This window comes from Lygodium microphyllum, chromosome 21 (genome assembly GCF_053477565.2).
Source record: "Lygodium microphyllum isolate KBCC chromosome 21, Lygodium_microphyllum_v1.1.10, whole genome shotgun sequence".
NCBI classification, from domain to species: Eukaryota; Viridiplantae; Streptophyta; class Polypodiopsida; order Schizaeales; family Lygodiaceae; genus Lygodium; species Lygodium microphyllum.
In genome coordinates, this window is record NC_141155.1 from 82,518,771 (window position 1) to 82,530,658 (window position 11,888).

General features: G+C 37.5%; 1 protein-coding gene across 1 annotated transcript; it reads left to right on the plus strand.

Moving 5' to 3' along the window:
- Window positions 1-1,354: 1,354 nt before the first annotated feature.
- Window positions 1,355-7,293, plus strand: LOC148018211 (uncharacterized). The gene is made up of 2 exons (XM_087661156.1): window positions 1,355-1,693; window positions 6,078-7,293. The coding sequence occupies exons 1-2, from the start codon at window positions 1,510-1,512 to the stop codon at window positions 7,124-7,126; spliced, it is 1,233 nt and encodes a 410-aa protein (XP_087517282.1). The 5' UTR covers window positions 1,355-1,509; the 3' UTR covers window positions 7,127-7,293.
- The last annotated feature ends 4,595 nt before the right edge of the window (window positions 7,294-11,888 follow it).

The following is an 11,888-nucleotide window of genomic DNA, read 5'->3' on the forward strand; positions in this document are numbered from 1 at the left end:
TGGATTGTCAAATTTATGTAATATTTTAGGCTTAATATGTGAGGATAATATGCATGCCATGATAGGTTCAATGTGAATAGAAATCACTATTAAATATGTTTGTCTTTGAGAAAGTTTGAGAAATAGTGATACGGGTTCTTTGGGGATATAGATTAGGCTTGATCCTATTAATGTTGGTCTTCCACTCCATGTATATCAATGAGTACCATATCCCCATATATTGCATTTTCATGCTTCTAACATTGTATGACCTATCCTATGTTAGTAAAGGGGATTTATTGAAAGCTTTGAATACCTTGATTCTTATATATGCACCTTGAAAACCTTAGGTTTAACTAGATAAGCATATCTTTAGCATTGATCTCACACATGTAGGGTAAAGGGGCCAATAAAGCGACACTCCCCAAAAAGAGAATGCACCCTATCCCAATTGAGTGACAAATTTTCAAAAAAGATGTAGCTTTTTTTAGCTACTTAGCATTAAGATATAACTTTTTTTAAATTACAGATGAGCTAAATATGAGCCACGTAAATTTTTTTATATTTTGGATTTTATAAAAATCCAAAGCAATGCATCTTTGAATACGTCTCTATTGGCCCCTTCCTGTCACTCTTTTAAGAACCCTTTAGTTATAGCTAGGGCTACTCGATAAAAATATTGAAATGCCCTAAATTATGTGTTTTCTTTGGCTTCCATATGATATAGAGAGTGCGACCACAGAAAAAAAAAACATTCATGAAACATACGATGGAAAGAAAAGTTAAAAGGGAGGGGTGATGGGGTGATACTCTATTGGCCCCCTTACCCTGGGTAGAAAAGGGGACTTATGCGAAGTTGGTAAGGATAGGGTGATGGGGTGATACTGTATTGGGCCCCTTACCCTAGGTAGAAAAGGGGACTTATGCTAAGTTGGTAAGGACAGGGTGATACTCTATTGGTCCCCTTACCCTAGGTAGAAAAGGGGACTTATGCTAAGTTGGTAAGGATAGGCGATATTGGCAGCTAGAAGGAAACGTGGGGGGAGGGATGCTGAGACCACGTCAGAGACACGAGATCTTGGTGGGGGATGAGGGAAGGGGCTAGGCTGGCCGCCTCACCGTCGCGTGTCTATCTTGGCACTCCATTGACCTCTCTCTCTCTCTCTCTCTCTCTCTCTCTCTCTCTCTGCAGACTCTGTCTATGTATATCTTGACGATCCGCTGACACACCCCTCTCTCTCTCTCTCTCTCTCTCTCTCTCTCTCTCTCTCTCTCTCCCATAAACAAAAGCAAATCATTAGCTCCTAATACAGGAGCCTACATAATCAATCCGCATAGCGCTGGCCTGCTTTGCCTGCGTACCCCTTGAGAGAGAGAGAGAGAGAGAGAGAGAGAGAGAGAGGGGGGTTGGGTCGGGCGGGGCGGAGGCTTCCATACCCTCCATGTACATACCGCTGCCTTGAGTTCTGCTGAATATCATACTGTCTGCATATTGTGCCGCCATTAGTGAATCTCTTCTTGACAGACAGAATGAGTAGCAATGGTGCATTGATCCCCGCCTTCATCTTGCTCTTCTTCATATATTCTATCCATGACCATAGCCGGCTTGGCGCTTCGGCCATCCAATACACAGTCGGGGACGATAATGGCTGGACCCTCATGGACTACACCGACTGGACCAAAGACAAGACCTTCTTCGTAGGGGACGTCCTTTGTAAGTATATCCTCTCAATCATCTACAATCACCCTGCCATTACGTCCTAGTCTTTCAATCAATAATCGCCTGGCCTTGGTGTTTCCATGCAAACCTTTCCAAGATTGTTCGTACTCATGCGGTCTATCATTGATTCGAGTACTCTATCATCATTGATTACCTAATCTTGAAATGCAAACGTATGCATTAAGAATTATATAATCATTAGGGCCAATCATGTTACAACATGTAAGAACATGCCCATGAAAGATTACAATTACATGTTCATGAGTTAGTCGTTCCCTCCTTGAGGAGCTATAAATATTGATTGATAATATAATATACACAGTTCTCGTATTTAAAAAACAATTGTAAGAATTCTTTCATCATTACTTACCTAGTATTTGTGTTGAAATGCAAAGGCATGCAAGGACTAGAACATGATTAGGCTAATAAGTATTTCCTATTTGGTGGTGAATATAAATTCTCTATTGATATGCTATAGGAACAGAAACAAACACTTTGCAAAAGAGTACACACCACCACAATTTCACTTAGGTTGTTAGCATTAGTTGCTCTGTCATAGTCTCTCTTTAAGTTTCCCATTTGGCTTAAGTTGACTTGAGATCCTACAATGATTGTGTTTTGAATCTTACTCCATGTCCACGTGCCAACATCGATAATGCTTGGGCTAACATTTCCTATTTATGTCCTAGCCAATCTAGATATTTGTTCTAATATAAATTGAATGGTGTCTCCCTATTACATTAACATTGTGTATGCAAATCTTATTGAGAAATAGACAAATGATGTATGCTCCAGGAAGAGTTGTCCTGAATCCCATATGCACAGTGAGAAGAGTGGAACAACCCAAATTCTATAAAGCATTGCACTTGACTATCACTTTCACATGGAATGAATACAATGTCATGATGCTTTGCACTTTCAGTTGAGTGTCTTGACTTTGTCAATCCTACACAAGATTGTGTTTATGAGTCCAAGCTACCATCTTGGAACCTAATTCACTTGTGTAACAGTTTGTCTCTACTTGTCTATGCCATCATGAGTTTGGTCCTCATCTTCCACCCACCATAGCTTTTGCCATGCTCTAGAACCGCATCTTCTAACATGGTATCAGAGTGCAACTAAGCATGGCACAACTCCATTTTGCTCTTATCTAGCTCACTTTGATCTCAATCCAGAGCTCAGAACAAGTCCAGGACCTCAACTCCCACTCCTTCTCTACTTAACCTTGTGGCAACCATAGCCAGCAGTACCCCGTTTGTTTGAAGCTCTTATATCTCTCTCTACCGGGAAAATTTTACCGAGCTTCCTTCTGAAGAAGTGTTTCCCCGCTACTGAAGCTTCTCTATATCACTTGAAACATCAACATTGCCCTACCTGGAGCTTAGCATTGTCACTTCTGTCAATTGCTGCCATAAACTCAGTCTATGGCTTGCAGGACATACCCTTCATGGAGGACTTGGATCTCTCTCTAGAGGCAATATCTTCACAAGACTCCTTCTAAGAATATCTTCCTAACATCAAGGCACTCCCTCCTAAAGACTGAAAGCTTGACATTACTGATCATTCAACACAGCATTACACAAATTCGTTAGCCTTGCCCGAAAATGCACTTGCTTGCGTTTACGTGATCTGCGCGTGACAATTTTGTAGCAATGAAGACAATGATCATAGGGCTTTTATAGAGCACAAAGAGAGCTTCATTTTCATTTTTAAAAAATTAAAAATGATCCACTCTAGCTCCTAAAATCAATGAAAAACCAGGCCTGGGTCAAAACCCTAATACAGGAAGCCATAGCCAAAGCTTCAAAATTTGACATTTTTCACTGTTTCTTCTCACTGAAGTTATCAACAGTGATTTTAATCATTAAGCAATACTCTCTGAAGTTCATTACGATTCTGGAAGTGCCCGAGGAAGCTCAGAAGTCATCCACAAAGTTCGTGAGAGAAAGCAAATCAAGTACTGACTCGTATCCAGTAATACTCAACTAGTGTCAATTTGACACTGATTCTCTTGTGTCTCTTGACACATTAAAATACAATCTTTTTGCTGGTTAATTGAATCTTATCAACATGGCAGAGCTTGAGCAAATATCTAAATTCAATGGTGAAGGTTTTCATGCCTGGAAGGAGAAGACCATGTATCACCTTATGCGAAAGGACTTGTGGGACCTGTTTGAAGATTATGCAGATAGCAAGAAGGAAGATGATGAAGACGGGTTCATTAGAGAAGACCAGCTCAAAACCAAAGAATGGAAGAAGATGAATAACAAGGCACCAGGCATCATTTCTTGGGGACTAAGTGATGATGTGCTACATCATATCTCTGGCATTAGAAATGCTAGAACTGCTTGGGAGGAACTTGACAGGATGTTTGGTACCCAAGCAAAGAACTCAAAGGTAAAATTACTCATGCAGTTTTATAAACTAGATATCAAAGACAATGCTTCTATGACCACACACATTAACAAGTTTGAGAGCCTAAAAACCCAGCTTGCAACTCTTAAGAAAAATATTGATGAAGATGAAGCAACAGCCGTACTGCTTGCAAGTGTAAACAAGGATCCACTCTAAATAATGTTCCCAGTCTCTCACTCAAAGATATTGAGCACTCACTGCTTGATGGAGAAAGCAAATTTAAAAGCAACTAGCTCAAGGGAAAATCTCCTATACACCAAAGAAGCTACTGGACCCAAAGGAAGAGGTCGAGGATTCAACATTGACAACAAAAGTCAAATGAATGTCATTATTGTGGTAAAACTAGCCATATTGCTAGTGAATGTTTTCACAAGAAAAGAGCACAACAGATGTAGAATGACCACCACCAAGGTCAATTCATGAATGAAGAAGAAGAAGAAGATACTTCCACTACCATCAACAACTCTGACAAATTGTTTTGAGGAATGTGCTCCCATAGTGGATTTGCTTTGTAAAAACCCTTGCTAAAGATGTAAAGTCTCAAGCTTTAACTTGACTAGGCTACCTATGAGCTAGTCTCTCGGACCATGTTATCTTGGGGGGGGGGGGGGGGGGGGGGCGCTAGCAAGTGTAGGGACTCGTCATTTGAGGGGGGGTGTTGAGAAATAGACAAATGATGTATGCTCCAGGAAGAGCTATCATGAATCCCATATGCACAGTGAGGAGAGTGGAACAACCCAAATTCTATAAAGCATTGTACTTGACTATCACTTTCACATGGAATGAATACAATTTCATGATGCTTTGTACTTTCAGTGAAGTGTCTTGACTTTGTTAGTCCTACACAAGATTGTGTTTATGAGTCCAAGCTACCATCTTGGAATCTAATTCACTTGTGTAACAATTTGTCTCTACTTGTCTATGTCATCATGAGTTTGGTCCTCATCTTCCACCCGCCATAGCTTTTGTCATGCTCTAGATTCGCATCTTCTAATAAATCTAAGGAAATTATGTAAACGTCAAATTAATTCTTTGAAAGTATCTCTTTATTGGGCCATGTTTTCTTGCTTTGCTAAAGGGTAGAACGATAGCTTTTTTTCCCTAATGCAAGAAGCAAGGCTCTATGACATTGTAGAACTATTGGTTGCACTATGCCACTAGCCCATGTTAATATACTTTTAAATTGATAGAAATGTTCTATGAGCTAATGTCCATTTGCAATATAGGAGCCTATGCTTTGCAAAAGGTTACATAAGCATGTTTAAAGGAAAAGTAAGAAATCTAACATAACATAAAAGTGCCAATCTAGATCATCCTTTGGAAATTAATTCTATTGGACATTGTCTTTCTCCGGAAAACTTTGTAATCTCAACATATGGAAGTTTGCCCCCTTTCCATCTTTTATAGACCCAGAATCAACATTTTCAAATATATTAAACCTTCAAAATCAAATAATGTAGTTATAATGTATAAAGAAAAAAAATTATATCTTAAACTAATTCTACCTCATGTATTTGTGAAAGGTGAGGGAGTCAATATGTAGAAAAGTAGTATAGGATGCATGGTTGAGAACTTTGGCTTTGAATTTGGGAGGTAATCCTCAATAATCATTTGACATAGATATAAAGCTACTTTAATGGCAACATTGTATTCATCTCAATACTAAGATGAAAATAGTGGAAAAGCATGGATTCCACCAAATATTACCTCACCTTTTCTCTACTCTTGGGCTAGTTTTTTTTAGCTTTCTAAACCTTTGACTTTGATTTAGACTATAGGTTTAATCGTCCTTTTAACTATATGTGAAGGAATGGTATGAAATAATATGCTAATAGAAAGACATTGAAAACAAAGTTTTCTCTAGATTAACTTAAATGTGAAAAAAAATTGGCATAAATATGTTCTTTAGATAAATGTTTATGAAAAATTGCATCATTTCATTATGTCCTTCCTTCTTTTGTAGACTTCCCATATGAACAAGGTGTCCATGATCTTGCACAAGTGACAGCAGCTGACTATGAAATGTGCTTTGCAACAAATCCCATTGAGCAATGGATAGAAGGAAATACAAAGGTTGCACTTGGCAAACCAGGAGACATGTACTTTATTTGCACTTTCATGGGCCATTGTCCACCTATGAGGCTTGAAATCAAAGTTGAATCCACCACTTCTAGGCCTCCAATAACTACACCCACTACACCAGCCACTACTCCACCTTCATCCTCACCCCCTACACCCTCATCTTCACACCCAACTCCTCCATCATCTTCACCCCCTATTCCTCCCTCAACTACCTTACCCCCTACACCCTCATCCTCACCCCCTATCCCATCCTCATCACCACCCCCTACACCCCCATCTTCACCCCCTATGATCCCATCCTCATCCTCATCCTCACCCCCTATCCCATCCTCATCATTACCCCCTACACCCTCATCTTCACACCCAACTCCTCCATCATCTTCACCCCCTACTCCTCCCTCAACTACCTTACCCCCTACACCCTCATCCTCATCCCCTATCCCATCCTCATCACCACCCCCTACACCCCCATCTTCACCCCCTATGATCCCATCCTCATCCTCATCCTCACCCCCTATCCCACCCTCATCACTACCCCCTACACCCTCATCTTCACCCCCTATGATCCCATCCTCATCAACAACACCTCCCACACCCTCATCATCATCCCCTACTCCTCTCAATATGGCTACTCCTAAAAGTAGTCCTGGTTTTAGTCCTATGAGTTCACCTTCCATCACACCTATTATTAGCCCAATTTCTATTCTCACCCCATCAAGTAGTCCTAGTCAATCAATGAGCCCTAGCAGTACTCCAAGCTATGCGGAAACCCCTAAAAGTAGCTTTGATGGTAATAATGCTCCTAAAACCCCTCTGGCACCAACTCCTAATGGCCCTCCAAATGAATCATTTGCTACATCTACATTTTTCTCATCTATATGGTTGTCATCTTTGGTGACCCTTCTATGGACTTCCCTTTTGTTGCATTAAGTCGATATGATTTATTTTCTTGATTGAAAATAAGATTGTGGATGATAGGCCCACCCTTCTTCCATATGGCTAATAAAGCAAAGAAGAGATTTTATTCTTCTTTTATTATGTACTCATGATATCTTATTTAAGAACATAGCCATATTGTTCAAAAGTTATATTTAAAATCCTAGTAATCTCACATATGTCTTCATTAGAGTTATGTTTGCATATAGTTTGTATCTATGAGTTTATGGTTAGGATGTATGGAAATATAAAGCATTTATTAGTAGTCATTATTTATTTTAAGGAGTTTATAAAACATGTACTTTGCATATAATGAGCCATAGCCACATCCATAAGGTGCACACCATGAGACTAATTATCCATTTGACAAATTATATTGCACATTTGATTTAGGGGCACATAACTTGCCATTAGCAATAAATTTCGGTGTAATCATGGCTATAAACTAGTTGAATATGTGTACAATTTACATTGGTAAAAATATCTAGATTATAGGACATTTTCTCTAATGTGTGAGTTATTATTGGCATAAATATTTACATCACCCAAAAAGGAGTGGGTATATCAAGATCACTAGATCTTCATACTAAAGTTCTTTCTAGTCTACTTACATGAGAAAATGCATCATCCTTTTTAGCAAGCTCGTTAAACAAAACATGAGCTTCAACAAAAATATTATTACTATGATGGCTAGCTTAAGAATCCTTTGGCAAACTTAATGCAACCATAAGCCACATGATTCCTAATGGACTAAACTTCCTAAGCAACTAACCCCCTAATAATAACTTAGATCCTTTCTAAGAGCTCATTGAGATTTCCTTTGTTGCCTAAGACCATCTACTTCTAGTTGACCACATAATGCAATCCATGGCTTTCTTTATTTTCTTCCATAGTGATTAGACCTCAATCCAATCCCATAATTCAATGCTTAATTTTTCCATCTTTCTTTTGGCAAGGAACACATACCTAGGGGAAATATTTCTAAACTTGCAAAGCTTGTTCCTTATACAGTTAACTTATTAGCCACCAATCTTTATATAAGGATATTCAACTGGGTTAAAATTAAGGGTGAATTTTAGTCTAGTGGCTAGTTTTTAGAGGTTTTCTTGGTCACTGAGCTAAAATTTAGGCTTGAGAACTCAAAAAATAGCATATATATACAAAAATTTACAAATTTTGGCCCAAAATTCACCCAGAGACAGCTTGAAAATAGGGCTTTTCTCTTACTATTTACCCAATTTTCTAAATTATTTTCCACTGATCAACCAAATATTTACCCACCTATCTAGAAACTAAGAATCATGGGGTCCCTTATTTTTTACCTTGATATTCATCCTATGAGAAGTAGTCACACAAAAGGCTTTCTTCAAGTGTAGTTCTTCCAAGTTTTTAGGGTGAACCTAGGTTCTTCTTTTCTCCAAGACAATGTTTTTCAAAAACCAATGGCCATTAGGCTTCTTGAAATCATCTTTAAGAAACAAGAGGCTTACTATCATCATTCACCTAATATTTTAATGTCTCTTCCTTCTAGAGTTGAAGAGGTAGGCCAACTTGCCTTAAGTTTAGAGAGAAACCAATCATCCTCCTCCCTAGATAAATTGATGTACACTAATATTTGCTCAGTAGAGCATATGATCATCAACCTATATACCAAATGTTTATTTAGTAGGCCAAGCTTTTAGTATGGAGTTTGTCATATACTATGCTGTTGATTGTAGCAAGAATATAGTTGTTGGCAAATGCTAGGTCATTTAGCCAGATATTAAAATAGAGAGAGAAGTCACTTTGCTTTCTATTGGCACCCTATCTGTGGAGACTAGGAATAATATTCTTCCAAGAATTAACTAATTATTGAGTAGCTTGTGATTGCTTCATGTTGATGTTGCTTGAATAGTAGAAAATAATCTTAAACCATTTACAACTAGGCTTAAACATGCCAAAAATCTAATTGTTGTTTAAAGTCACTCAAATGCCTACCTCTCAAGCCACATGCCAATGCTCCAAGTGCTAAACATTATAAGGCTCCCATAGAAGAAGCCATCATGGGCACTAGGCACTTGTGGGATTTCTAATTTAAACATTGGAAGGGGTCTAACCTTGAAGACCAAATGGTTATGAGATAGCTTATGTGGACTTGAGTGGTGTTGCATCAAGTGGAAAAGCGTTAATGGTAGAGACTCAATGATGAGTTATGGGTATTTGAAGAATATTCCTAGGAATATTCTTAGGTGGTGGCTAGAGGGTCAGATAGAAACGAGGTTGTTGTGTATATAAACACAATATAACTATGAGCATGTTGTGACATACCTTCATGAATAGCCCCAACTCAACTTTAGCAATGTTCACAAATTCTTTGCCTTTTGAAAAGACCTTGTAGTACCGTTTTTTTCATCATTCTCTTTCATTCTACATTCCTTTACCATATGACTACTCTTTCCATAGTAATGGCACTTTTCTTTAAACATCTTCTTCCCATCCTTCTTCTTCTCACCTTTAGCTTTGGTATTTACTAAAAATATAGCATCTCCACCATTGCTTCCATTATACCTATTTATATGTATATCCTTCTCTACTAGTAATATAGTATGAAACTCCTAAAAAGTAAGAGTAGGATTTCTTACATGTGTATTAAATGACATGACTATGCCATCATGTGTATCTTACATGTGTATTAAGTGTGTATGTATCTTGTTGTTTTCATATTGAGAGCACTATTGTATTCATTCTGGGAGGATTATGAGAGATTGCAATTTATTTTGATGTATTTCTATGGATCATGTATTATTATGGAGTCTTCTTCATTCTTGTCTACAATCTTATTCTATATTTCTATCGCATTCATTATGAGTGATTGCTATATTTACTCACTTCTTGTCTGGTTCAAATATGATGCATTTTAGGGTTTGATGTTCATGTTGGTACCCAATTACAATCATCTCATCACATGACCATCAAGAAACAATAGTATAGTTGTCTAAGGCCTCTAAGGGAATCCATTACTATGACATAAGGAACAATAAAAAATGTCAAGTTGAAGGAATAAGTGGTAGTATTTCATTTTCAACATTAAATGGAGATTCTAAGAAAATTTTAGATGTATTGCATGTGGCTCAAATTAAGAAAATCTTTCCATCCATATCCTCAATTATAGATCATGATCTCAAAATTATCGTCAACAATTTAATAGTAGAGATTTTTGATGATGCTAGTAATGTTATTCTGTTAAACAAGGCTTGTTATAGATCATGCTATAGATTGAGTTTAACAAACCCTGTTTAAGAGAGTGAGACCAGACAACTTATATAAACTCACAACTCTTATAAAAACCATTGGGGAAGGCACTAATAAATAATAAGCTTTGGCATGAGGTGCCTCCTCTATCATGTTTGAAGAAGTCCTTTAGTAATGGATTGAAATTTGAGTCCATGCACAATGCCACCCAATCTCCCCATAGAAAACATTGAGCTTAGTTGAACATGGGAATCTTGATTCTCCTATATAACCATCATATTCCATAACATGTTCGACTAGTACAAGCACTAAACCATAAGATACATATCTCATCATTCTCAAATACGAAAAAAGACATAATCATAAAGCATTACTTTCAATACACTTCTTAACATCCGTGATGCATTTATGAAGTAAAAGACTCATCCTATATGCTTTTCTAGCATCCCAAGCTTCTTTCTTTTATTACAATGAAGTACATATGAGTAACCACATAAGTAAAAGACTCATCACAGCATCCCTCCAAGGTGATGACTAAGGCATAGAACTTAGCATCTTGGCCTTGGCATACTTGGCAACAAAATACCAAGGCTTTGTTGGTGCCATTGGCTATGCATGAGAAGCAAAACCTCCCTCGTAGAAAAAACTTCCCAAGATATCACCTACCCTAGTAGTGTTGTCATTCAAATGTGCTTAATTGCCAAGTGACTATCCCCTAGGCTAGTTCTTGTTGTTTTATATTGCAAACATAGTTTTAATAAGCTTGACTTGGGAGGATTTCTCAAGTACTTTCACTTATGAATTGACATATAATGCATCATTAATTTTTAACAATTATCCAAATTATTGAAACATGGTTAGAAATCGCTTAAAATCTATAGCATTTATTATATTTAAATGTTATGGTTTTATTTTTCTAAGCATGCATGTGTTTAATGAAGTGCAAGTGTGCAAATGTAATAATTGTTCATAATAATTTACTTTCTAAACATAAAATAACTTGTTTCTGGATTTTTGCACATTGCTTTATTTTAACAAAATGTGCACACATATTGTTTATTGAGGTGAACTGGATAATGGGGATATTGCACTTAGCTTTAGTGAAATGCATCAAATATGTGAAGCTTATTTGAAGGGTAAGCAAAAAAGGATGTTATTTTCAGCATAGAGAAGCCATTAGGCAAAGACTCCTCTTGAGCTAGAACATGTTGATCTCTATCATAAGATGACTACTCAAGCTTTGGGAGGATCTTTCGATTTTATATTACTTGTCAATGACTAGTAGATATATGTGGGTGTATTTTCTTTGAGATAAGGTTGAAGCTCTTGGCAAGTTCAAATAGTAGCATAAGCTTACCAAAGAATGAAAGTGGAAAGAAGGTGAAGAATTTTTATAGTGATAGAGGAGGAGAATTTACTTCCAATGAGTTTGTTGATTACTCGAAGGAGAATGATGTGAAGCACACACAATTGACAAGTGCATATACACCTCAACAAAAGGGCATTGTGGAGCTATACAATCCTA